Below are 27,352 nucleotides of genomic sequence, written 5' to 3' on the forward strand. Positions count from 1 at the left end.
GCAATAGCAAGATTTGGCAACATCAAGGATACAAAAATGTTCTGAACAATGTGAAACTATGAAGATTAAACACTAGATGGAGTAGTTGGACTAAAATGAAATTGAGATTTAAAAAGCAACTCAGTAACAGAGCCACTGTAAATATTTTGAAATCAATGGCTTAGTAGCAAGACACAGCACATGAGAACACACTTCTCCAGGAGTGCCACTTCTGGGAGTTGGACATATGCTGCTGGATTCTTGCTCTAAAACCAGCCACCAGAAAGGTCCTCCCTTCAGTTTCTCTGTTGCGAGGTCCTGAAATCTCAGCAGAAAAGAGGTTACAGGTTGGCTCTGGACATTGCTGAGCGGCAGATATCCCTTAAACAAACATCAAAGCAGCTTGACACTCTGTGGGAAGGTGTTCTGCTGCTCTCAGGTGTAAGAAAGGAGGTAACTCTCTCCATGGGCTCCTTCCTCCATCTTCTTTTTTCCCCTCTTTTATCTCACTGTCTTAGGTTGTGGTAGTCTGAGGAGTATTGATACTCCTGCTGCCTTAAATGTTTCTCGTGCCCACCGTGTAGCTCATCTCTTCATTCCCAACCTGTGCATCATTCCATTTATTTTGGGGGCATTGCTGTCTGTCCAGCTGCTCCCTGGGCCTGACTGGAGAGCTGGTAGAGTAGAAGAGTCACCTGATCAAAACCCAAAGGGATGCAGTTTAAGGAGCCTTCAGCCCAGAGAAGAGAAGGTGCTGGGGTGATCTTTGTGGCCCTCCAGTACTCAGAGGGGTCCTATAAGAAAGACAGGGACAGAATTTTTAGCAAGGCTGTTTGTGATGGCACATGGGGTGACGGTTTTAAGCTAAAAGAGTGTATATATGTAGATGCCAGAGTAGGCATAAGGAAGAAAACTTTTAGGATGAGGATGGTGAGACAGTGAAGGCAGAGCAGCTCCCTGTGCCTGCTCTCTGTCAGGAGCTCCCAGTGCCTCACCACAGGGACAGGACAATGGGCAGTCTGTGTGGGAAGCAGGGCTTTGGAGGCCTAAAACAAACTTGTCCCCAGGGCCAAGGACAGTGCTGGCCATTCTCTCCCTGGGCAGACAGCCCTGTGATACAGCATCTCTTGAGAGCAGCAGTTGGTGAATGAGCATTTGACCTTTTCAACTTATTGTATTGGTATGTAGCCAAACAATTTGAGTTCATCTCTAGTGTGCAATGCTCAGGAAACAGAGCAATGACATATATGTTTCCTACCAAGGAATAAACTGCCTTTTGTGGAGGAGTAAATCAGGCCTTTGCTGCTGATGGCCAGATGCCCTCCTGCACTATGCAAGCACTGATAGGAGCAAAGAAAACCCTAAAGAGGCTCAGAAAGAGGGATGTACAGTTAAAAAAAAAATCTTCAATTTTTCTTTCTTGTAGGTCAAAAGTAGATCCTAACAGCATTACTTCATGGATGAAATCCTTACCCCACTGTCACAGGGGGTTTGACCTTGACACCAGCAGGGACAGTGCTTCACCCCATGTAGCTTGGAGTCTTCTTCAGCTTGAAAGACAAAACCCAAAAGTTTCTCCAGCAATGCTGATCACCATGTGTCAGCCCCTCAGACTCTTCTGAGGGTAATGGTTCTATGGTTCTGTGATCTTCAGGCCCAGATTTCCTCCAGGGGTTTTTAAATTCCTCCCAGGGGTCAGAAGCCCAGACCTGGCCATGCTGTGTCTGCAGCACCAGAGTGAGCCTGACAAGATGGTCAGGGGGCAAAGTCAATGTCCATGGAAACCTGTTTAAAAGATTTTCTCAAAAAATAAAAAAAAGGAAAGAAAGAAGTATTTTCATATTCAAGTTATAGTGCTCAGGAAAACATTTGAGTTTAGTTAACAGGGATAGATGTTCCTGGACTTTTCTTTTGGACTTTCTGGGTGTTTTTTTTTACTAAACATTTTTTGTTTTCCTAGCCTTTTTGTTTCCTTTTTGTTGGAAAAATAGGATTTTTAGCTGTTTGATGCTTACACATCAACATGGCAGCCTGTCTGAGGTCAGGTTTCCACTGGCTATAGTCGTCAATGCTACAGCTGCCAATGATCTCTTTCTTCCGAGCTAGGAGACACTGCTGATGGTCAGCAAAGATATTTGGTGAGACAGAACTTGAATTTCTGTGCTAAAGAAAATAATCTTTCTCTGTGAGGGTCACTAGACTTGGGAACAGTTGCCCAGAGAAACTGTCTCCAAACTTGAGTGGACATAGCCCTGGGCAATGTGTTCAGGCAACCTGAGCAGATTATTGTACTTGCTGATCTCCAGAAGTCCCATTCAACCTCACCAACTCTGTGATCCTGTGATTTAAACCTGGGCTGCCTTTTTTAGTGCAGATCCATGTTTCCCTTTGGATCTTTGCCCAACAGCTGCTCACAGCCCTGGAAACTGCACAGGTGGCTTTGCAGGTGACTGAGCAGAGGTTTGGCAGAAGCTTATCTCACAGGGTGCCCAGCTGCCTGCTCATCCAATCTTCTCTCAAGATGCTCATCAAGACAGCATTCAGTTTCCCAGGAGAGGGTACTCTACAGGTGGAATGCCTTCTTCCTGTGTTGATGCTGGGGAAATGTCTCTGTCAACAAAGATGAGCTCTCATTATGTACTTGGGGGACTGGAGTTGCCATTTACAATACAAAGCCTGTTTACAGCTTGTATCCTGATTCCACCTTTCTCTAAGCCTTCAGTAGTGCCCAGTCCTCGTGATGGAGCTCTGTACAAGGGTGAATCCAACATATTTCTTCCTGCTTCTCTCTCTGCTGTGTAAGTCCTCAAGTCCAGTGGCTGCTTGTGAGTTATTTGGTATGGTTTGTTGACTGACACATGTATTTATCCAGTCTTTATGTCATATTCCTTCCCCCAAACCTGTGGGACCAAATTTTCTGTTTCTCATAGGAAAAAGGTATTAACTTGACCCACATTGAGTCCCGACCTTCCCGTCTCAACAAAGATGAGTATGAATTCTTCATTAACTTGGAAGGCAAGAATGTTCCAGCACTGGACAAGATCATCAAGTCCTTGAGAAGTGATATTGGAGCAACAGTCCATGAGCTCTCACGAGCAAAGAAGAAGGACACTGGTAAGGATATGCTGACAAGGTTAACGTTGACCTGGACTGTTTCTGTCACATACTGAAATTACTTATTTTTCCTGTAGTAAAGGGGATCCTCTTGGATCTTTATGGCTGCATTTCCCTCTCTCTGGCTCTATTTTTCCTGTACTGTAAACTTTTTCATTTGGAGATTTTCTGTAGTGTAAATTTTTGCCATGATCCTTACTAGGTCTCCTGGGAAACGTGGGAGGCTCTGCCACCCACTTTGGTGGGAACAGCACTAACTCTCCATCCCTGTAAGAAATCCCAGGGAGGTCAGTTGCAGATCTGCCTTCGGAGGGAAATAAGGAAAGATTTTTTGAGTTTTTTCTGCTCCTAATTCTCAGAGATTTGCTGGAGTTGAGGCTGCTTGGTGCAGTGGTGGCTGCCTAGCAGATAGTCTGAGACAGACTTAAATGCCTCTTCAGATAACAGATGTGATTTTAATAGGATTTCAGACTTTAAATACTTTAGGCCTGGATCTTCCTCTTCCTTCCTAGGAACAACATGAAAGGACATTAATACCTTCTTGAGATCAGTACTGGTAATCCTTTTACCGTTTCCTTTGTGTCCTACCCATGACATTACATTTGAAGATGAAAAAGAAGAAGGCAGATTCTCTTTGGAGTCCGTTTTCTCCATTCATAGACAAAGGGACAAAAGGTTGATTAGGTGATTTATGATCATGTCAGATCGAAGGGGTTCACTTTTGGGTGCTTTTTTATTTCCAAAAGAAAGCTACAGAACCTGCCAGGGCTTAGCATTCATTTTTCCAGTTACTATGAAGAAGGTAATAAAGAAGTTTATGAAATAATAAAGTTGTCTATAAACATATACCAGAGTCAGACAGAGATAGAGCTCTAAATATCATCCAGGAAAGTCTTGCATGTGAAATTCTGACCTCACAGAAATCAAAACTCCTGTGGTCAGCTGTAGGATTAGGATTTCACTGCATGTTACTGTGTTGATCAAAGGAGTTTTTGAGCTAGATTATCCTGTCAGCTTCAAAAAGGGACTTGATCCTCTTCTGTCTGAGAGGATAACTTGTGTTTGTTAGTTTCAGCAATTCAGAAATATTATAAAATGGAACAATTTGTTGCTGGGGAGAGAGAGAGTAAGATTGATATTTCTTCTTGCCCTTTCTCATTTTTTTTTTCCAATTTCAACTCCTCTCATGAGCAATAAGGGTCCAGTCAAACTGAAATCCTCCAAGGACCATATTTTGAAAGGTCAAATGAGCCCTGCTTAGGGGATGAACTGTGGGTGGCAAATCCTGGGCAGAGGCACTGTAAGGGCAGAGTGAGATGGGAACAGCCTGAGCTGTAGGAAGTGTGGCGAGATGCTGTCCTTTATCAGGGATGGCACTAACAAATAACAGGCCTTGTGGTGCCTTTTAGGCCAGCTTGTCTTTCAAATGTATCCTCCTGGCAAATCTGGTCATAGTCCACAGATGTGCCTGTGTGAAATCTTATTCCCAAAACACAGAACAAGAGCACTGTGCCTCCAGGGAGCACAATCTCAGACAGATGGTTTATGGGGATGTTGCCACACTTGTTGTCTCAGTGGGCAGGTAAAAGCTGGGAAGGTTTTCTTCCAGAGGCAATCTGGGATCCCATGGGACTGATTCTTTTGCTGCAGCCTAGGATGCTGTCATTTCTTCCCTGCAAAGGATTCATTTTGTTCCTGCTCATGATTTGAGAAAACAATCCCTTATTTTTCCATTTCCTGTGGAAAGCACACAGTCCCATTTTTGGGGTACTGCTTTGTTGGCACTCAGAGGAAATTTCTGTATTCTGTCCCTTCTGTACAGCTCAGGGTTAAACACTGTGTGTATGTGATTTATTGGGCAAGGGATAAGTGAATGGTTTTTTCTTTTTTCTTTTTTTTTTTTTGGGGGGGGGTCCCACTAACTGCTTTTAGTATCTTTTCTTAACTAAATGCAACATTTAATTGACACATTGTAGTAGTTACAAATATCAGATTTGGATCAACAGAGTAATTTTAGGTGAGAGCAGGCCAGCAAAGTGCCTAAATCCAAATGTAGCTTTGGAGTTTCAGATGAGAAGGGCTGGCAGCTGCTGAGCCAAAAGCACTTTGTTGTTGTAAAAACACAGTGCATCTCCTAGTGGCTCTTTTTGGAAACAAGATGGTAGCTGCAGTCCACTTGGAGCCCATGAATAAAAGTAATTAAATATTATTCTGTTGCAGCATTAGGGAAATGCAGACAATTTATTGCATTTCTGAAACAAGCTGAGAGCTGAGGATCTGTAGGGCCCTTGTTTTCTAGACCCTGAGGCTAGCCCAGAGCATTTGAGTGTTTAAAAAAGGGCTAAACCTGGGCCTTGAACTGCTATAAATTGCATAGACCTGTCTTTGACCCTCCTCACAATGGTCCAAGTGGAGGATTCTGCAGAAGTCCTCACTGCCCCTGCTCTGCTGCCTCTCATATAAATGGCTTATTAGCATTCTGCTCAGCGTTTGACCCCACGGTAATTTGGTCACCACTTGGGTGTCCAGCACCATCCCATAAATGCTGCTGTTTCACTTACAGACAAATCAATATTTATTACTGCTCAGCCCACGTTTGCTCCTCAGACCTTCACAGAGGCCCAGTGTTGCAGGAGCTGGCCCTGGCAGTTCATTAATGGCTGTGCAGACAGTGAGTCTGACTGCAGGAGGATGCTGCAAACAAAATATGGGATAGATTCAGCCAGGGGCTAATTTGATTTGATCTTTTGAATCGTTTCTGGGAGGGCTGGGGACAGTGTCCTGGCACATCACATCTAGGCAGAAGACCCACCAGTAGTCTTTTTTCACCCTGGGCCTCGATGTGAGGGCTGTATGAACTTGATGCACTGTTTGCCCCAGAACTGTGCTGGGAGTCTTTGATTCTTGTTTCCTCGAGAGCTGAGAAAGCTCAGCACTTTCCAGGACCCAACTTAACAACTTAGGCTGGTGCAAGCAGTACTAAGTCTCCTTGGCATTTCCCTTTCACAGCCTGCCATGTCTGTCCAGCTCTGCAAGCTCACAGCTGCTCTCATTTAGCTACTGCCAGTGTTTGGGTAGGCAGGATCAGGGCTAGGTACCAGGAAGAAAAGTTGCTTCTCCTGTTTAGGGAAAAAGCAAGTCACCCATCTCCACACCCAGGACTGACAGCACATCAGCCTGGAGTCAGTTTTTCCTTGAGTCTTTAATGAGGTCTGCACTAAGTACTAACACAATCTCAATAAGACATTTAATGAAAATAAGTCTGTATGAAAGTAAGTCAGCAGTGGTTCAAACCCTGCCCAGTGAGACCTTTTTGATTCAGGCCAGCAAAGCCCTACAGACATCACTACCAAAGTCCAGACTTCAGCCCCCACCAATTTTTCTATAAAGCTTGGGCCCTCCAGACCATGGTGCGTCTCTAAGAGTGGTTTTCTCTCCAACACTGGCAAATCCTTTGCTGTGTGGCTGCCAGGCAGCCTTTTTTTCCTCTGTGCCTAACACAAAACCATTCACCAGTGTGCCTCACCCCAGGCTGGTATGGGGGAGTGTGAAGCACAAAACAGTGAAGCAATTCCCCACCATCCCACAAAGCTCAGTGATGCAGCCAGGAGACAAACCCAGATAGAAAATGGTGTAAGTAGTGACCACTCTCTACAGATCCAACACACCTTTTTCTACCCCACCCCTACCCTTGACTAGTTTAAGTGAAGGGGTTGGCGGTGCAGGAAACTTTCTGACAGCGAGGGGAGAGAGTATTTCTGGAGCAACTAGGATAACCAGCGGTGCATCCAGCAGCGCAGAAACCCATCTGGGGACCTTCCTGGGTCTGCTGCTGCCATCTAGTGACTTGCTCAGCGCCGGTTTTTAGGGCAAGGAGAAGCATGCGCATGCCGGAGAGGGGCGGACCAAATCCCCCTTCTGCCGGGCGGGGGAAGGGGAGGCACCGCAGGGGTCCCGCTGAGCGGGTCCCTGCATCCCGGGATGCTCAGGCATCCCGGCATCTTCCTGGCCGGCAGCCGCCTGCTGCAAACAAATGTGCGGGCTCCCAGCACGGAGCCAGGCTGGGATGGGACAGCAGTCCGGGCTGTGAGCACTCTCTCTCTCTGCCTGGGGCTCCAAATCGAGCTCTGTAAAAGCTGCTCTTGCTGCTCCAGCGCCTCTGTGCAGGTGCCTCGTAGAAACCCAGTGCCACAAGCGCCCACCGCGCTGTGAGGCTCGGCACAAAGCTGAATAGTCCTGGAGACAGAGATCCTCTTACCCTGCAGGTGGTCCATCAGGTTTGGGATGAGCCCCATCACCAAGGCACTGCAGGGAATTCATTCAGCAGCTGCTGGCCGAGGATCAGGTTCACTTGGCACAGCCCCCAAAATAAGATGGGGAGGTATGGTCCAGAAGCAGAGCTACCAGCTGAGCAGAGAGCCACAGAGGGGAATCAGCTGTTTTCCAAGCACTGGCTGAGCAAGCAACACCCATTTGCACAAGAAAGTCTCTCGATGAATTGCTATTTTTTTAACCATAGAGGCTGCCCCTGCTCAGTCCCCTGTATTGAATTGCCATGAAGTTTGACTTACTCTTTTTTGTATCTCAACACATCTGGAAATCCCTGAGATTCTTTGTTGTCTCTCACCTTATATCCTTCTGTAACGAGGTCACACAGGCATTACACTCTGTGTGGTCAACATGGTCCCTTCTCACATGCTGGCTGTGCCTGGGACAGTGTGTATAGCCTGTGAGTTACACAGCAACAGAGAACCAGACCAGGAAGGTTAATGAAGTTAATGCATTATTGTGTAATGACTAGCACAGTGATACAGTGCTAGTCTGAGGTACTAGGATGCCATTTGTCATTTTGTTTCAGAATCCTAGCTCAAGTGGGGCCACCAAGTAGGTCTTAGAAAGAGTGCTTCCGACAGTCCAAAAATTCTCTGTCCTTGTTGTGGAACTTCTTATGATTCCTTTGAAGGGCTTGATTCTGGCTTATTGTGAAAATTTTCTGCATTTTGATAAGCCAAGACACCAGAAGTAATAAACAGAAAATCATAAACATTACAAGCCAGCTCTGCACCAAGGTTCAGATCCTCTCAATGTTCTGTATTCTTCCAAGAGTGTGAAGCAATCACAAGTTCAAGACAACTTGCTTGGTTTGTTCTTGTTCCCTACTATGGGGAAAAGGATTGAAAGAATTTAGCCCCTTGCCTATGTGTCCTTATATATATGATGAAAAGATGAAAATGTCAGAAGGTGGTGAAAAATCAAGCAGCAAAGAAGAATACTAATCTCTATTTCTTTTCTGTTTTGCAGTACCGTGGTTCCCAAGAAGTATCCAGGAGCTGGACAGGTTTGCCAATCAGATCCTAAGCTATGGAGCAGAATTGGATGCTGATCATCCTGTAAGAATTATTTTTAGCAATTTTTCTTGTTATTGGCACTGCTGTTTCTCTCATTTAAATTTGCTCTTTTTTAGTACAGATCTTGTAGACTAAATTTCAAATGGTACAGGACAAGAAGGCTACCACATTTTTAGGGTTATAATCAGCCCAATCCCTGGCTATGGAGTAAATCAAACCAAAGGTTGATATAATTGAGCAAATGAAAGGAGATCTTAAAAGCTGTAGTAGTTTTCAGAGCACAAGGCCACCACAAGGACATATCTAGCTTTCCCAGGAGGCTCTGATGTAGTGATTTCAGGCTCACTTTGTGTATCACTAACAAGAAAAAGAAGCAACATGGCATAGCCCAGAGAATGAAAGACTTTTTTCATCCTTGATTACATACACATGATTTAGGTCAGTGTTTTGTTATGTGGATACTAAATCTGACATGGTACTTTTATGGTGAGACATGACAAAAAAAAATGTTCTTGGTTCGAAAAGTTTATGGTTTAAATGGTAGCATCAGAGAGTTTTGTTCATTGACTTAGCTGATAAAAAAAAATTGTTTTGTGGTTTTTCAGTTTTATTCAGATAGAAGAATATTTTCAGCCTCTATTCCCTCTCCAAGCAAACAACAACTTACTTTCATTTGTCAAAACACACTGAGTTCCACGCAGTGCACCAGAAATTGCTGCTATTAGTTTAATTGAGATGGGGTGATTATAAATAAATTACATGCAGTGCACCAAAAATTGCTGCTATTAGTTTAATTGAGATGGGGTGATTAGTCATTCACTACCTATTGCTTAATTCAAGACGTGTTATGTACCATGTACAATGATTCATGATGTTCACTGTGGTCATATGAGGGGCAGAATGAAAGGAGGTACACTGAGCCAATGGCCCCCTTGTGTGTCGTGTGGGAATAGACCAAGATTGTATTTGAAAAAAACCAAGAAAAAATAAAAGGAAAGAAAAATATATAAAAAGGAATGAAGTGTCTCCCCTCCAGTTCCTCAAATTAGTTAGTGAGCACTTGTGCCTTTCAAAAGAAAGCCAGCTGCTGGGGTAAATAGGTGACAGTCCATAGAGCGTGAAAAAGAGAAATTAAAAGGAGCCTGTGTTTTTACTAAAGTGATGCATGGAATTCAATCACCATGACCTCCATGACAGGTTAACCTTGGACAGTGCATTTTTTTGGCCATTGGCTACCCCTTTTTGATTCACACCTGAGAATTTACGCTCCACTCCAGCTGCCTCCTGTACTTGGCTGTGTTTTGTGGCCCCAGTCCAGTTGTGCCACTAACCACGAGGAGATGCATTTATAGACTGCTGCAGTGCCCAGGGAGCTGTTCCTGTTTGCCCTGAAGAAGGGCATCCAAGCTTGGAAGGAGGATGTTTCTGCAATCCAGGTGGTGAAGGCACTCCTGGTCCTGAGGATCTTTTAGTCTAAACAGCAGGCACATTGGGGTGGGAGAATGGTTATCCCAGATGAAGATTTAGAGGTTTTGTTTCTTATCCTTGGTTTTATTGCTAATTAGCTGCAAAGGTCAAGCTCCCAGCCACAAGGTCTATTAGAGAGTCTTTGTAGTCATTAATTGCCTTCAAATGGTTGAATTTGTAGTACAAATAAGGGGTTTTGGCCTGCTAAGTAGATACTGATCCTCCAGCAGTTTGAAAATGAGCACTTTTAAGGGTAGTTCTCATGCTGGCTGAAAATCTGCCTAAAAGGTCCAATTGAGTTGATGAATGTGTTTCTAATGTGTTTTGATTCTGCTTCTCTGGAGCAGCTCAGCTGTGCCAGGGACAGTAAGAACCTTCAAGGGAAGCCAGAAGGGCATGGTTATCCGAGTACTGATAATTCTGGGCTGCTCTTGCCAGGGGCACCTTGCTGTTGCTGTAAAGGAACAAGTTTCCCCATCTTGTAGGAAGTGGAAATGAGAAAAAGAAAGGACTTGGGGGGCAGGGGTGGTGAGAGACTGTGGCTGCTCAGAGGCTCTGCAGCCCAGGAAGGAGCACTGCCTCGGCTGAGTGGAGCCTGGCAGAACGAAGGCAGCTTTCCCACTGACTTTGCTGCACTTCTTGGATGCACCAGCCATGCCTGAGGGTGCTCACTAGAAGGAAGGCTCTTCACCTTTTGCACTTAGTGACCACATTGCATGGACTGACCATCACCGTTTCTCTGCAGGGGTTCAAAGATCCCGTGTACCGGGCCCGGAGGAAGGAGTTTGCGGATATCGCCTACAACTACAGACAGTGAGTACCCATGGCATGGGAGCAGAGCAAGCCCTCATCTCCTGCCCTCTCCTAGGCTGCTCACCCTGCTGCCTATTCCTGCTTTTCCACAAGCATCCTCCTGCTGTTGGCTTTTCTCTGCCATGAGTTTAAATCTTCCTGTTCATGCATTTATCCCCATATCGCAGCAAAACAAAGGTAAATTGCTCCAGGCACATGTTCAGAAGAGACATCATCTTCCTTCTCTCCCTACAACACCCCTCTTTCTCAGCTTTGTTGTCTAATTGAGCAGCAGACTGTTGCTGCTACAAAGACCTGAGCATTGAATAAATCTGGTATTCCCCATTAAACCAGGGCTGGGGGAGGAGTGTCTATCATTAACATTAAAGCAGGATCTGCATACACTATTAAAATAATGAATAACATATGGTTCTGATGCTAATCCAGTGTCTGTTACCCTACTTTTATCATGTCTAATCCAGCTGCAATCAGCAATTTAGGCTTTCATTTCCCAAGAAAAATAAATTAATAGAAATTATAAATTCAGTTAGAACAGGCTTCTTTGATTGCTTTCAATGATCAGATCTGGAGGAGAAAAAATTCTGTTCCCAGTGACACTCACATGTATAGATGGGTACTAATGGGTCTGATTCTTGATGGGACTGGTAAAAACTGTGTTTGCAAAGAAAAAAAATAACATATATTATAAATTTTGGGCTACCATTTGCACAGGATCAAAAGTTAGCCCTTGAGCCAAAGAGCTAATAATGTGATCACAAAATGAGAGACAAAATTGGACTGGTTGATGGAAAGTATAAAATGTCAGGTGAAAAAAGTCAGAAACCCAGTTTATAGCTAGAAAATTTGGATAAGATTTTTGTGTCCAGATGTGAACAGATCTAATGTCCATTCTTAGATATCCCACAGAAGATACAGAGAAATGGTCAGGAGGAGAGGCACAACCAAAGTTATCAGGCTTCACTGAAAAGGAAAGGGTTCTTAAGTTGTGAAGCCACCTCACAGCTGCAACTGTGAGATGGGTCAGAGGCTGCTTGCCTTGTATTCTTCCTAACATTAATTTAATCCTCTCCTGTATCCTTTCTTTTGCATCTGTTCTGTCCTCTTTCTTTGTGCTGTTTGCCCCTACTTTGCCTTTGTTTTTTTGCCTCCTCTCATGATAGATTTACCCACTGTTTTTGTTGAATGCTCAATTTCCCTGATTTATCTTTTCTTTGCTTTTAGCTTTTCTTTTCCCTCTGCCTTACTTTGCTTCTGGCCCCACTGATCCCTAGAATTTTTTTTTTAATTGAAATTTGAAAGGTTTTTAAGGCCATAGCTTCCCCCAGTAGCCCTGGAAGGTGGTTGAGGATTATTTAAGAGTGCTATAGGAACAAAAATCACCCAGCAACCCTCATAATTCAACATGATGTTTAAAGCTCCACAGATCAAGGAGAGCTGATACAGAGAGACAGAGGGTGATAGTTCTCCAGAGGAGCTGCCCTGAGGCTCAAAAAAAAAAAAAAAAAGAGAAAGTGGGAGATGGTGGGGTGTCATCAAGAGTTTAACAATGGGTCTCTGGGGTTTGGAAAGCTTCAGCATTGTTCCAGCAGTGTTGTTAAACCTATTAAGTTACTTAAAACCCTTTGATTTTTTGCTAAGCTGCTGGATTCACCTATGGCCTTAACATTATTGCTAAGGAATTGGTTATTCACAGGAGGCCAAACTGCATTGCTTGTGATGTACAACTCCTGTTAGCTTCAACATGAGCTAAGCACGTGGAGGCCTGAGGGTGGGATTTAACTCATAATTGATCCTTACAATTATAAAAAGTCAAACTGGCTGGAGTCTGCATCTGTTACAGCACAGAGCACAGATCAGAATTTCTCAGCCACTGCAACAGTTTTATGGAGCTGATGGTTTCATGTTTTTACAAAAATCATTAATATAATGCTCACTAGAGCAAGAAGTAAAACAGCTCCTTCATATCAAGAAAGAAAAAATAAATTGAAACCAACAGCAAGCATGCATTTTTAGAAGATCACCTTTAAAAGACAAATAAGCACTGATTTATTTTTAACACAATAATGCAAGGAGCTGTCTAAAGGCCATTATCTTAGCCAAGGTCAGTAGAGTCCTTTCCAGACACTGCCTAGAGACAAGTGAGGCTCCTTTTGCACTTGCATGTCAGCCCAAAAAACATCTCCTCTCCTGCACCAGCAGCTCCTGGCCAGTCTTAGTAAAGCTGCAACATGGAGCAGACTAAGAAAACTGTTTTGAAAATGGCAAGTGGGAAAAGACAAAGAGCATGATGGCATAGGACATTTTCTGTGGCTGTTATTGAGGACACCAATTTTCTTTCTAGTGGCCAACCTATTCCTCGTGTCACCTACACGGAAGAAGAAAAGAAAACTTGGGGCACTGTCTTCAGGGAGCTGAAGACTCTGTATCCAACTCATGCTTGCTATGAACACAACCACGTGTTCCCACTGCTGGAGAAGTACTGTGGCTACAGGGAAGACAATATTCCCCAGCTTGAAGATATTTCAAATTTCTTGCAGAGTAAGTTTGAAGCACCTAAAAGCACCAAATGAAATGAAAGGCCTCAGCTATCATTGGGGGTGGTGCTTTCAGAGAAGGAAAAACAATTCCTGATTTATCAAAGGTTCCCTATGATGTTTGGGCACATCACTTAGCCTGTGTACCAGGTCTTTCTCTAATGCTTCTGGGGATACAATGGGACAAATACTCAGACACTGTGCTGGTTGTATTCCGGGCAGAAAATTGCCTGCAATTAAACTCTACTCAACATAAGGATGTGAGAAACAATGGCTCACTTTGAACATTTGAAAAGGTTTATTAAACCTTCACTAAAATACAACAAAAGGACTACATAAGGAAAATGTTGGAGCGCTGGGAACTGCTTGTGTGCAAAACATGTGGCTAGTTCATCTTCAAGATGGATGCTCAGCCTTTTATACCCCTGGGGGTTGCATCAGCCAGCCCTGACCTCTCCCAAAGTCTGTCAGTCATCTCTTCTTTGCCATTTATCAGTGGAGACTGCTTGCTTGTCACTGGATTGGAGGTCAGGTGCTGCCATGCTGCACCCCCTAAGCACCCCCTGAGCTTTTCCATCCCCAGCTGCCCCATGCAAGGGACACATGTGCAGCCTTCTCTCTACCTGTCCTAGACAGCCCTGGCTGTCTGATGGTAACAATATAGGGAGGGAAAAGGGAACCATGGGGAGAACAGAGGGCGTCTAAACTACAATAACATAACTATACATCATTGAAGCTTTTCTTAATATTCATGCAATAGTTATATTTTAATTGCGAGAACCAATCATCTCATTATCCAACTGTAACAAGGACATTAAAGAAAAAACCAAAACAACACCATCAACAAACTTTTCCCACTCTAAGAAATCTGGATGAGGATAAATCAAACACACCAGCTGTTTTTAAGGTGCTGTCCTTCTGTCCCTTCAGGCTGCACTGGGTTTCGGCTGCGTCCCGTTGCAGGCTTGCTCTCCTCCCGGGATTTCCTGGCTGGGCTGGCGTTCCGCGTGTTCCACTCCACGCAGTACATCCGCCACTCCTCCAAGCCCATGTACACCCCGGAGCCGTGAGTACCCTGCCACACAAAGGGTGTCAAGCTGCACCAGCCACCAGCAGGCTCAGACCAGCTGGGAATAACTGCCTGGGACTCTGCAGCACTCCTGGGAACGGGGCTAAGAGAGAGCAGCCAAGGGATGGCTCTCTTCTGGAAACATTTATGGAGCCTTTCTAGTGTGTTTAGCAGTCTGCATCCACTTCTGCAAGTGGGTGGAAGAGATAGTTTTGCTACTGAAGGCCTGCTTGTGTGGTGGCTGGGATGCAAGAGAGCAGTGTACAAGAGCACTTTTAGCACCCAAGTAGTGCAGCAAGGGCATAACCTGCTGCAAGCAAGCTTCTGGCAGTAAGACAGGAGAAGCCCAGACTCCTCAGAAGCCCAGAACCCATCTCTTTTTCATTTTGGAGTGCTTCTCTCTGTCCCTGTCCAGTGTCCTTTTCTACTTGCCATTTTAAAAACAGATTTATTATTCTGCTTCATATTGCTGCAATTCTTTCTTGTTTTTTTTTTAGCTTCCTACTTTCCACAAACTCTTTTTCCTTTATCTTTTTTTGATTATTCTGATTTTCTTTCCTGCTTTTGTTTACCCCATTGTCATCATGCCAGGCTGAAATGTCTTTTTTCTTCATTTTTTTCTTCAAAAAAGGTCTTCTAGGCCTTTTTTTTGACATGTTATACCCTTCCCCTTTCCATCTCACCAAATCACTTATCTGTATTTGAAAAATCTAGCAGTCCCTGCTGCTGAGGGATGTGTAATGCAAAAGCACAGAAAACCCTGGGCTTTGCAAGCATTTCCACCACAAGAATAATTTCCGAGCAAAATGTTTTCCTGTGAACAATATCTGCTGGTAGGAACAAATGCACTGTGCTCTTGACTGTGTGCTGGTTCTAGGGCATTCTTCCAGCATTGCTGGACTTTTCCTGAATCACAGTTATTCAGATGTCATGTTTTCCTGCAGTGATATTTGTCATGAGCTGCTAGGACACGTGCCTCTTTTTGCTGATCCCAGTTTTGCTCAGTTTTCTCAGGTAAGTTATTCAGGGTTATATTATGTATATAATTAAACACACAGAAATTCAGAGGAGGATCCAAGAGCTGTGAAGGATGGTGCAGATTCACCTTTAAGCATACTCTGTAAGAGCACCTGAGGTGGTTTCTTTATTGCTTGAAGTCTGGACACACTTCATGTGGGTGAAAACATAAAGTCCAACTCCAAGCGTGATCTTGTGTGAGTTGTTTTTGACAGACCCTGTGAAGCCATCATTTTAAAACCTTCCTGCAGATGTTGATCCTTCTGAGTGAAATCACACAACTCATGAGTCAGATGGATTATTACCTCATGATGATATTCAAATGTTAGGGAAAATGGAGATTTTGTTTTGTTTTCTGTTGAAGTGACATTGGAGGCTGAGTGAAGTGAGGAACTGTCTCAGCTGTAAGCCTGGGAGAAGGCTGGAGAGGAGATTTCTTTTTAGTAGTGTTAATGTCTCTGGAAAAGAAGCCAAACCCTGGTGAAGCAGTAAACTTTTGGCTGCATCCTACCATAAAACACGGAAATGCAGAAAGAAAGAAAGGCATTAAGACAGAAAACTTGGAAATACACATAGAGAGAAAGGCATAAAGATAGAAAGACTGATAGACAGGAAGGAAGGAAGGTTAAAAGAAAGAAGGAAAGAAAAGGAAGGAAGGAATGAAAAGGAAAGAAAGAAGGAAGAAAAGGAAGAAAGGGAGGGAAGAAGGAAGGCAGGAAGCCTTGATGTAACCTCTTGAAAGACAAAAGTCAGTTTGATCTCATAAGTTTTCAGTATTGCCTTTAGGCTTTGCCCTTTCCCAGAAGTGGTGTTTCCTTCCAGATGAGCCCTACTGAACCTTGGCTTGCTAGGATTTGACATGGTGATGGGCTGCTCTAATGCCTTTGCCGTGTGTGGGGAGAGCCCTCTGATTTTTGCACTATGCAGTCCTCACTAGAGCAAATCAAGAAAGGAACCTGGCTATATGTAGTCTCATGTATCTGTATTTGAATCCAACTATTGCATGCCTGCTGGAAAAATCTCCATTAGCTCCTAAGGTATGAATAAGCTCTTTCAAATCATGCCCTGCCATTCAGAAAAAATAGCTCATTCAAGGCTCCAGAAAAACTCCTTTTATCAGGACCCATCAAAACAAAGAGAAATACATAAGGTGTGTAGGTGTGATTGATTTGCCTCCTTTTGTCCCTCTCATTCTCTCAGATGTGCATTGTAGACTTGATCAAAAGCCTGTCAAAGCAAGAGGAAAATTTTATTTGACCTCAATGGGCTTTGTACCAGGCACAAAGGATCATGCCTTGTAAATGACATTTGGACAAGACCCTTTGTTCATTTTTGGAGAGATTTCTGGTTTAAAATTGATCTTGCATGATAGGAACATGTCCTGTAAACATTTGTGTGTGGTAGTAAGCAATGGTAACATTTAAAATGCGAGCAATTACATAAGATGGGCAGGAAGAATGTTTGCAATAAACAGCTTGAAGAATAATGGTTTATTGTTACAGGAAATTGGACTGGCATCTCTGGGAGCTCCAGATGATTTCATCGAGAAACTTGCTACGGTAATTTAATAAATGAGGGCTCAATTTTCCAAAGCGCCCTGTGTTGTCTTAATTCTGTTGCCACTGAAGTCACTGATAGAACTCCCATAGTGCTGAATGGGATCAGAGTGAAGACCATGATTGGAAAACCCTACTCTGAAACAGTTGCACTAAAGGAAAATAGCTTTGGCACCCCTTTTTCAAAGTGACAGTTGTGATTAAACACAGAAGCCCAAACGAGATTTCCTCCAGCACAAACATATTGGGCAAGAAAAGATTATATGTTGCTACATCCCCACAGGAAATTTCAAGAGGCAGCTTCTGTAGTTATTTCACCTTCAAGCATCTCTTCCACTTTCCCAGGCAGGCACGATCCTCTGTAGTCAACACAGAGCACCTGGATAGCTACTCTGACACTACTGAGACCCAGAGGTGCAAACTTTGAATAAAATTGGGGGTATTGCTCTAAGAGTAGTGTCCCCAGTGCCAAATGGGGAGCACCTGGGCAAAGAATTCCACCAGCTCTGACACTTCTGATAGATGGGGTAGTTTTTTCTGAGTCAGGACAGGTATCCCTTCAAAAGGACAGACCCAGGAGTCAAATTAGGCCACTCACCATCTTCCTTCCCTATTGCACCAACAGCCTGATCACGCTGCTGCTGCAGTCAGATGCCCTTGTGTGAAACAAGACTCAAACTTTTCTAAAATAAGGTTCAAACTTCCACTGGGTTGGCCAGCCAAAATAAAGCTTTATTGCTGTAATTTCATTGCTCCTGCTGACAAAGATAAGCACAGTAAAACAGAACTTTGTTTGTAATGGAACTGAACTCATTCTCAGGCACAGAGAATCTAGTACTGTGCTTCTCCTAGGAGAAGCATTTCAGTCTGAAGGGACATTTATTGCATTTATACAATAAACTCTAAATGTATTCAAATAAATGGTGTACTTTTTATCTAGTAATAATAAGTTTCTGTCTCATTTTCTTTCCAGGTTTATTGGTTTACAGTTGAGTTTGGACTTTGTAAGGAAGGAGATTCCCTCAAGGCATATGGGGCAGGGCTGCTGTCTTCATTTGGGGAGCTGCAGGTGTGTTCTAGAAAATATTTCAAATATATTTATAATTGTTCAACTTCCTTTTCTGAACATCTTCAGATCTTTGGTTTTGTTTTGTACTTTGTGCCTAGAAGTAGGATGAAATGTAGCATTTCATTGTAGAGCTCTGATAAATGTGTAGGTGTATGGATACACAGGGAACTCATACCTCCTTCCTTCCCAGTAAGTGAAATTATCACTGTATCTCACAGGAGAAACTCTTCCCTGTCTGAAATGGAGTGGCTCTTGATTTCTTTCACAGCATGTTCAAGCACTCTTACACTGAAATTAATTTCTTACCTTTTTGTTCATAGTATTGTTTATCAAGTAAGCCTGAGATTCGGCCTCTTGTCCTGGAGAAGACTTCTGTGCAGAAGTACTGTGTTACTGAGTTCCAGCCTGTCTACTATGTTGCTGAAAGTTTTAAAGATGCAAAAGAAAAGCTAAGGTACTCCAGTCATTCCAGAGAAGAACTGATTCTTGTCTGCTGCAAATACAGTGGATCTCATTGCCATAATGGGTTGTGGGTTGACAATCATGTTTTGAGAGGCTTTTGAAAAATCTGTGCAATGCTTAAAGATAATAAACATTTTATATCCTCAGAATCTTGGGCAAAAATGAGTAGTAACAGGAATATACCTTAAGCATGAAACCAAGAATTTGTGCTTAGTTACACTAAGAGCTTCATCTGTCTAACCAAAATGCAACAAAAAAAAGCTATTTGTTCAATTGCAGTGATACTAAAATTTCAAGTTAAATCTGGCTAATTAATGAAAACCAAGTAACTTTACCATTACTAGAATTAACAGTTCTTGTAAAAAAAACCTCATAGTATCTACTCCTTTTCCTCTGAAGTTATGTCCAGGTTCAGTTCTGATTCTTGGAACAGCCTGTGTTGGGGTTCAGCTTGGTTTTCACCTTGACAATATTTCTATTCCTGTTAATACACCAATGCACTACCACATTTCTGGGTGTTAGTCAAGCCACTGGGGGCTTGCCTTAATTCACACAAAACTTATTTCTCACCTGGAGATGCCACACACAGGCTTGTCCCAGACCTGCAGTCCCACATCTTTCTACCATTCAAAGATAAATTGTTCTGCATCCCAAGATATTCTGCTACCTCAGGCTCCCCAGCTCTGAGGTCCCCCTGGCTCTCTGCCCTGCTGCTTCCTTAGTTGTCATAAGTCTGCAGCTTTTCCTTGTGCCTTTTTCTCTGGGGAAATACCTGGGAAAGATGGCCTTTTCTTCTGGGCTGTGCTAATGATATCCTGCACAGAGCTTCTGTCTTCCATGTATGTATCCCTGAGCAGCAAACTCCTTGAGGAAGTGGAAAATGCTGCCTCACTTAGCTGCAAGAAAATACCTTGGAGCTTTTTTTATTTGCTTCAATGACCAAGTTGAAAAAAGCAGTTAAATTGAAAAAGAAGTTCTGGGGTTTGGTCCAGTGCCTGTGTTAGAGGCTTGCACCTGGACATGTGTGTTTGTGGGTAACAGAATACCTTTCTGAAAAATTATTCTGAGACTGACCTAAAAGATCTCAGTTTAAGGCATTCATCATCTAATTGGGATCTTACCTTCACCTGAGATTTAGGAAAGCCATCTTCTAATGTCATCTCTCCTCTTAGAAAAACTAGACCAATGCAGCTAAATTCTTCATAACCAACACTAATTTTTTAAATTGTCTTACCTTGTGGCTTGCTCATACTGAGTTCTGTTTGAGACAATGTCCTTAATAAGGTTAATAATAAGGTTTAAACTGAAGAAGCTTGGTGAGGGTGGCATCCAGCATATTCCACTGTTTTGGGCGTATGGGATTTACCCTGCTGAGTCACAGTCTGTGTAGTGGGGCTCCATAATCAACTCCTGCGTGCTTCCCTTCCTCTTTCAGCAATAACTTCAGTAATACAAAGCAGATATATAAGCCAGTATCCTGCTGGGGTCTACAAGGAGCCTGGAACAATAGCTCTGACAGTCTCATCCCATTCAGAACCCTTCTTTCTGCAATTCTGTGGTTATGCAAATTAATATTTTCCCAAGACACCAAAATCTTAATGTTTTTGACGTGGGATTAACTATTTTGCAGAAGAGAATGCTGCTTTACTCGATTAACTATAGCCTAGCTCTCAAATTACCTGCAAACTACCAGGTAATTTAAGAGCTAAGAGCTAGACAATGCCAAAAGTTAGGTGCCTGCTTGCTCCTTGCCATACCAGGATAATGCAGATCCGTGACCCTAGTTCCCCAGAAACTCATACTTGGATTAGAATTCCTACCTTTTGCACTAATGACAGGAAAATGAGGTTTTCAAGCTTGGCAGATCCCAGTTGCTACATAATTGGCCTATACCAGGAGCAGTGTTGCCATGCCAATAGCTCAGTTCTGTTCAGAAAAAAGCCAGAGGTGATCAGGACAAATGCAGTTTCAAGTGTGTTGCAGAACGTTGTAGGTCTCAGAGCAGTCAGTAGGAATTTCAGTTATCTCTTCCTGTGGATTTTCTTATCCCCACAACCAACAAATGCACACACAAGAAAATAGTTAGTGAAAAAAAAAAAAAGAAAAAATTAAACTGTACATTTTTTAATGTTTTTTTCCCTCAGGAAATTTGCTCAAACAATCCCTCGTCCTTTCTCTGTCCGGTACAATCCCTACACACAGAGGATTGAAGTCTTGGACAATGCAAAGCAGCTGAAGAACTTAGCTGACACCATCAATAGTAAGGAATTGCACATTTGTTACCTTGAATTCCTCAAAACTTGGGTCAGAAATAGGAACCACAAGGCAGACTCCATCTGGTTGCAGATTCCATCTGGTTGCATATTATGCTCTGAGCCTACCCAAGATAAGGCAGCACATATCTCCTTTCTCATGAAAAATTACTTCCCAATTCTAGCCAAGCTTTAACAAGCAATTCCACTTGACTCTAAATCTGAAAAACCCAGTTTTGGGGGATATGCTAGGAAATGGCAGATGGCCTTGAGGTGGATCCTTGATCACATTTTTCCCCTCACATTGGCTATGCTGCTGAGAGCCAGCTCCTCTGATCCTGTGAGCCAGCCTTCTATGGCTGATGAAGGCAAAGGGATGACTCTGCAGACCCAGCTCCAGTAAGACCCTAATAAATGTGTCCAGTTCAGCACTTCTGTGTTCACCTTGTTCTTTAAGAGAATGGATATAAAGGGCAAAATCATACAGGAGTGTTAGAAATGGGCTAGTTCTGGAATTAACTGCTCTGATTATTTCCTTTGCAGGTGAGATTGGGATCCTTTGCAATGCCCTCCAGAAGATCAAATGAAGATTTGCTGTAACTTGCTAGTGACTAGAAGCTGTCATGTGCAAGTGCCAGTCTTGATCTAGCCTCAGTCTGTTATCTTCCAGTGAACTGCATCAATAATTATGTTATATATCTTAATCAGTAGAGATTAGCAGAGAAACAGACATCTATAGGTTACCCTCAACTCTTCTGGCCTTCAGACACTAATCCATTTTTTTCTCACTAATGTATAAAAATTACCTTATTCCTGGGAACCTGGGGGAAGTCTGTGTATGTTTTGTGCCAAAGGTTAGCAGAAGGAGATCTTCACCATGTAGAGCATAATCTGCTGCACCTGTGAGCTCTGGGACCAGGGATGGGATGTCAATGATGACCAGAGTGACCCACCCTGCCTTCTCTCACAGTCACTCTGCACTCTGTGCCTCCCAGTTGTCCAAGGTTCCCATGGATCTGGACCTCCACACCTTTCAGGAGATACAGGGAGATCTGTAAGGGTACAAGGGGAGATTTCTCTTAACAGGCATACTCAGCTACTCACAGTGGATGGCTGTTGTGTGAAGGTACATTTTTTGTGTGTGTGTCCTTCCCTGAGAGGTGTCTTTTAACTTTCTGGTCTCACAACCTAGGAGGTGGATACCAGCACCTTGGAAATGCAGAGTGCCTGTTACAATGCAGCTGAAGACCCAGAGCCTTGCAACTCCTAACTCACTGTGCCTGTGGCTAGAGACTCCACCAAAGCCAGGGAAGGCATGGCTCAGCTGTGCCCCAGTCTAACTGCATTCAAACCCAAACATGTTATCTTCCAAGACAGGTCCTAAGTAACGACACCTTTTTTGTATCTCCGCTGCCCATCTGAGCTTTAATCTCCTTTTGGTGTTTTTGTTTGGGTTTTTTTTTGGTGTTGTTTTTTGGTTGGTTTTGGTTTATTGGGTTTTTTTGGTTTTGGTTTGGTTTGGTTTGGTTTTTTTGTTGAAAGCAATTTTATTTTTCCTGGAGTATATCTCAACTGTGTCAGCAAATGGAACCAAAGGCGGCTCCAGCTTAACTCAGTGGCTGAGCGTGGAGAGAGAAGAGTTTTGCTGTTCAGGAAGCTCTTTCTGTATTTATCCAATAAATTTCACTCAATCAGCTAAGTGCCCTCTTGGACTGGTCCACATGGTATAATGCCTCCCTGTAGCTCCCTGGTTGAAGGAGGGAACTCAGCATTGGAACATTGGAGCAGAATGGAGCAAAGCAAAGCTGAGCTGCATTTCCAGCTTGAAGCAATAGTGCATCATGACACTAACATAGCTCAGGGGTCACATTTCTGTCAGAAGATTGAAAGATGGAGAGGGATTTGAAAGCCCACGAGTCTCATACCTGTGATAGTACTAATTTTGTATTAACAGTTTGAAAATCAATATGGCTTTAATGTAAGCGTCCTCCTTTAGGAAGATAGAAAGTACAGTTCTTTTCATTACATATATGGTAGGTAATGACATTAATTTAAGGATACCAGCTGGAATCCTTTTCAATAGACATATATTTATGCAAAATGGTATCATTTTGGTGCTTTGAAGTAACCTTTTTTATCTCAGTATCTTTTTATTCATTTTTTTCTCATCACAATGTCTCTCTAGATCTTTCAATCCCACTTGACATGTATTTTCAGTGTGAAAGTAGCTCATATTTTTTTCTCTTCATATAATAGGACCCATGAGGTAACTGTATACTACAAAGAGGCAATTTCATCCCAAGGGTGAAGTCTTTCAAACTAATCCTCAGACAGCTTTCCAAGCTCCTCTGCTTCTGGCTTGAATGACAGCAGCAGTAGTTCTATAGTGATATTGAGAGCTCAGGATTCATGATTTTCTTTTATGTACAAGTGGAATAGTTAGAGAATATTGATGCCACATGTCTGATTCTCTGTCCCTTAATTCAGGTTTAAATGAGCAATAGCTCCAGCCAAAGAAGCATAACATGGCTGCTCAGCAAGACAGATGAGAAAAAATTCAATGTTCAGCATTTTAAAAGCAGAGGAAATGTATGGAAAGTAGATTTTCTTGCAGAACAAATAATCTTGTACCTAAGTACTTTAAATACTACAAATAAATCACATTTTAAATAGTATTCTTTAATGGGTGACCTCTTATTTCCATGCCAAAAGAAAGATCCAGCTGTGTAGGAAAATGCTTTTTGCATTATCAGACCAGTGTAAATCCTCCTTGTATGGTAAGCATCCAAGTCAACCAGAATTAAATACTCAAGCAGGAGGTAATGCCCATCTGAGGTGCTCCCCAGAACAGAAGAAGGCTCTCTTGGGCTGGTTGACTGTCACTCATCCAGCCAAGATTATGAGACTTCCTGATGTGTGCCATTAGAAATGCACAACCAAGCCCAGCTTCCTCTCCATTTGCATACTCCAAAGTCTTTGGGTGCTACTCTGACTAACCTACCCCAAGCTAATCTTTTACCCCAAGGTAATCTTCCTCACTTCTATTCCACTGTGATCACATTTTTGGTGTCCTCATCTCCAGCTCAGTTTCAGGCAATCAAAAAAGCTTTTTGTGAGGCCCTTTCCTTTACAGTGACCTTAGCCCAAGTCAATGACTGGGATGGAGGGACACCAGTCCATACTGGGTGTCTTAAGATGCCTACATCTGACAGCAGCCTTGGAGAAGGGACATTTTAATCCCCAAAAAATGCAGAAATTGTTGAAAAAGGGATTAAGCATAGGAGCAGTCCACAGGAATGCATCATTTTTGAACCTCCCTCTGCTGCTTCAGACAGTGCTGGCAGCTGTCAGAGAAGACATTTTGGTGTTCAGATGCAACCATCTAAATTAACCTAAATAAAGTAAAAATATTAATGCTGCATCCATCTCAAATGAGTGGCCCTCTGCTCATACAGGATAAAGATACCTGAAATGGTACCAGATAAAAAAAGGGCAGGTTGTTTGTGGTGATCAGATGTGGCCTTCTTCTCCTGTGCCAAACCTTGCCACCCCTGCTGGGGGAACGTGGGACTGGGAAAAAGCCCATTAAAGCCTATTTCTCCAGCCAACTAATTCAGTTGCAGCTGCCTTTCAACCACTTCTGAGGGTGCCCCCTTGCCCTCCTGGAGTCACCTGGGACACAGGCCAGGCCTGGAGGGTGCTGCAGGGTGCATGAAGGAAGGGTTCTGCATCAGGGGCAGGTTGGCATGGCAGACACTGGCCTACCCCATGGCCCCTGGGTCCAGGCTGGGCATGGCTGGACACCTCTCTTCCCAGGCTGGCACTCACCACACCCTGCAAAGCCCACTGTGCCTGAAGTCTGGAAGAGCCAACATTCCCCAGGATGCTGAGACCTCCCTCCTGGGCACAGAGCCGCGAAATTCCCCTTGGGTTTGTCTGTCAGCAGGGAAAGAGATGAGGAAATCAAGACCTTCCCAGTGCTCTGTCTTGACCCAAGGGAAGATGTGGTGCTGTCAGGATCTCTAGAGAACAAAATTTTGTTTATCTTTCTTGGCCAGGGAAGAAGTAAGAGCACAATAACACTTAGGGGTGTGGCTGAGCCAGGATAAGCCAAGGGGCGCATAAGAAATGACTCCATCTGCAAAGAGAGGCCAGAGGTCTTATCTCTGGACCTGCAGGATGACCTTCACAGGGGCTCTGGCACACTGTAACTTGAGGTATGAAGGTATGGGTGCTCATATCCAGAAATAATTGTTTTGATGTCAAGTGGAAGGGAAGGGAAGATGTGCCTGCCCTGTCCTTTAGGAGCAGAGCTAAACCCCCCTGGAACATATGCTGCCACCCACAAGAAAGATGTGACCCTGGTCTTTTTGAGAGCCCATTTCACTGGAGATAAAATGGTGACAGAAACAAGTTGCAAGGCAGGAATGTAGCCTGGGGGCAGCACTCCACTGCAAGATAGGATAAGGTTCAGATTCTGTGGGAAGGAAAAGCTCAGAAGTAGGCAATGGATTCTGACTCTGGCTGAAATCTCTCTGGTACTCCCAGAATTGTGTCTGTGCAGAGGAGACAACAGCCAGAATGGGCTATGATTTGGGAGAAGAGCCCATTGGTTCACTGGGGATACAGACAATACAGAGAGAGTCCCAGTGGGGCGAGACCGAGTGGGGATGAAGGGCAGTCTCAGACACTGTGCAGGTCAGTCCAGACTGGGAGATGTAAATGGACCTCAGGCTAATTGATTGCCTCTCCACAAAGGAACCCCCATCCAGGGCTGAATAGCTTGCAGACACCTTCAAACAGGGCAGGAGGACTGCACTTTGAAGTCCCCTGGGGGAGGAGGGCCATCTTGGCTCTTGCGCACATCCTACGCAGGCGGCTTCCCTTGATGTGTCTGGCACGGCCAACATAAATGTCCCCACAGCTTACACACAGCAGCCAGCTCGTGTCCCTGCTCCTGGCAGCTCTGAGCTCACCACACACTGCATCTCCAGTCCCACCAATTCCCCCTGCCGTTGCCCCCGCGCCCTCAGGCAGTTTCCACTCAATATCTGGCTGTTGCGATCCACTCCCCTATCTCCCAATGAAGACTGATTTGGTGGGGATGTCAGGCCCAAAAGAAGAGGCCAACAAGGAGAAGGAGATGTGTGGCATACAGTCATTGAACAGCCGAGGCACACTGGACTCCAACAGGGAGGATGACAGAGCGCCTCTCATCCTGACCCTCACGCTCTACAACGTGAGGAAGATTGAGCTCTCTAAGGCAGCCAAAGTCTTTGAGGTACAGACCTCAATATCCCCTTCCTTTGCTGAGCCCTCTCTTCTGTCTCTACTGCCTCCATGTCTCGCTGTCTGCACCTCTTCCCCTCTCACCCTTCTCTTGCTCCCTTGCCTGACTTACACCTCATGCTGCCTTCCCCCTTTCCCCCTGCCCTGGTTTTCCTCCAGCTGTCAGAGAGGTGGGCTGCCCTCATGGTGAAGAGGGAGAGAGCTCTGGAGGGAGGAAGCATCTGGGCACAGTCTTTTAGAAAAATCACCATTTCATGCAAGGGCTGTTTAGAGCAGATACCAATCAGTTGTTTCTTTCTAGCAGTTGTGGTGGCCAGCATTTCAAGCACTCAGACTGAGGGGATGTTAGAAGCCTGTGAATTTTCTCTGCATATTTGGCAGGAGATACAAAGACTATAAGAGCTGTGAACCACGCAGGCATTATGTAGTCTGTACGCTGGAAGTACCCCCACCAGGTGCTCACTCTTATCTGGGAAAATGAATAACTCTAAAGAAAAGTATTGTGCTTGTTACTTATTTCTCCCAATTATATAATGATTATGGTGCTATTATACATCAATAGATCTGCTTTCATTCTGGCAGGGTTTTAAGTTACCCATTTACTATTTCCGCACAGATGAAATTCTACAGTCAACAGTATCTCATCTTTCATCTCCTTCTTTCTCTCCCCAATTCTGTAGTGTTAATCTTTAGCTCTGTCTGTACTTTAGCACTTTGTAAACCAGAATGTTATTGGACTTCATTGCTTAACATGTACTTCTAATTAATACCTCTTCTAGTCACCTTTTAAAGACACTGTAGAAATGCATCCAGACTTACCTGGATTTTCAGTCTTTGGAAGAGCTTCATCATACAAACACTTGGCTCTTGCAGATGTTTGAAACTCAAATCTATCACTTTGAAACCCGTCAAGCCAAAAAGCCCAAGAACTCCATGGATGATCTTGACATTTTTGTTGAATGTGAAGTTCACAGTGCTGATGTTGGTATCCTTGTCACCTCCTTAAAGAGAGTAGCAAAGGATGTGGAAACCAGCAGAGAAGACAAAGGTAAGAAATGTATGCATCTCTTAGTGCAGTCCTTTTGGAGTAACTTTTTTAGTTTTAGCTTCAGCTTCATAATAATAATTCAATTTGTCTGGAAAGCCAGTGAGAGTGCTTTCATTATTTGTCTCTGCATGGCTGCTGTCCATTGCCATTGGTGCAGAAAGAGAGGCACTTCATCATAGCCAGTGGAACTGAGGTGAGAAATGTTCCAGCAAAGAGGGAGAAGGGAAGGATAGAACAGCAGAACAAAAAAGCTGAGGAGAAACTAGAAACTCCTCAATGACGGGAAGATTTTGTGCTGAAAGCTGTGCAGAGAACTGATTGCTTCTAGACAAAGA

General features: G+C 43.7%; 2 protein-coding genes across 2 annotated transcripts in view; both read left to right on the plus strand.

Moving 5' to 3' along the window:
- Positions 1-23,355, plus strand: part of PAH (phenylalanine hydroxylase) — a 35,196-nt gene extending 11,841 nt beyond the window's left edge. Inside the window, exons 3-13 of the mRNA XM_059845834.1 lie at positions 2,910-3,093; positions 8,395-8,483; positions 10,654-10,721; positions 13,063-13,259; positions 14,186-14,321; positions 15,269-15,338; positions 16,844-16,900; positions 17,871-17,966; positions 18,287-18,420; positions 20,573-20,688; positions 21,224-23,355. Coding sequence (XP_059701817.1) covers positions 2,910-3,093; positions 8,395-8,483; positions 10,654-10,721; positions 13,063-13,259; positions 14,186-14,321; positions 15,269-15,338; positions 16,844-16,900; positions 17,871-17,966; positions 18,287-18,420; positions 20,573-20,688; positions 21,224-21,267 — 1,191 coding nt within the window. The 3' untranslated portion in view covers positions 21,268-23,355. The remainder of the gene's footprint in view (positions 1-2,909; positions 3,094-8,394; positions 8,484-10,653; positions 10,722-13,062; positions 13,260-14,185; positions 14,322-15,268; positions 15,339-16,843; positions 16,901-17,870; positions 17,967-18,286; positions 18,421-20,572; positions 20,689-21,223) is intronic.
- Positions 23,356-25,784: 2,429 nt separating this feature from the next.
- LOC132328012 (tyrosine 3-monooxygenase-like) overlaps positions 25,785-27,352 on the plus strand; it is a 28,653-nt gene continuing 27,085 nt past the window's right edge. Inside the window, exons 1-2 of the mRNA XM_059847801.1 lie at positions 25,785-25,961; positions 26,843-27,017. Coding sequence (XP_059703784.1) covers positions 25,785-25,961; positions 26,843-27,017 — 352 coding nt within the window. The remainder of the gene's footprint in view (positions 25,962-26,842; positions 27,018-27,352) is intronic.

This window comes from Haemorhous mexicanus, chromosome 5 (assembly GCF_027477595.1).
Source record: "Haemorhous mexicanus isolate bHaeMex1 chromosome 5, bHaeMex1.pri, whole genome shotgun sequence".
NCBI classification, from domain to species: domain Eukaryota; kingdom Metazoa; phylum Chordata; class Aves; order Passeriformes; family Fringillidae; genus Haemorhous; species Haemorhous mexicanus.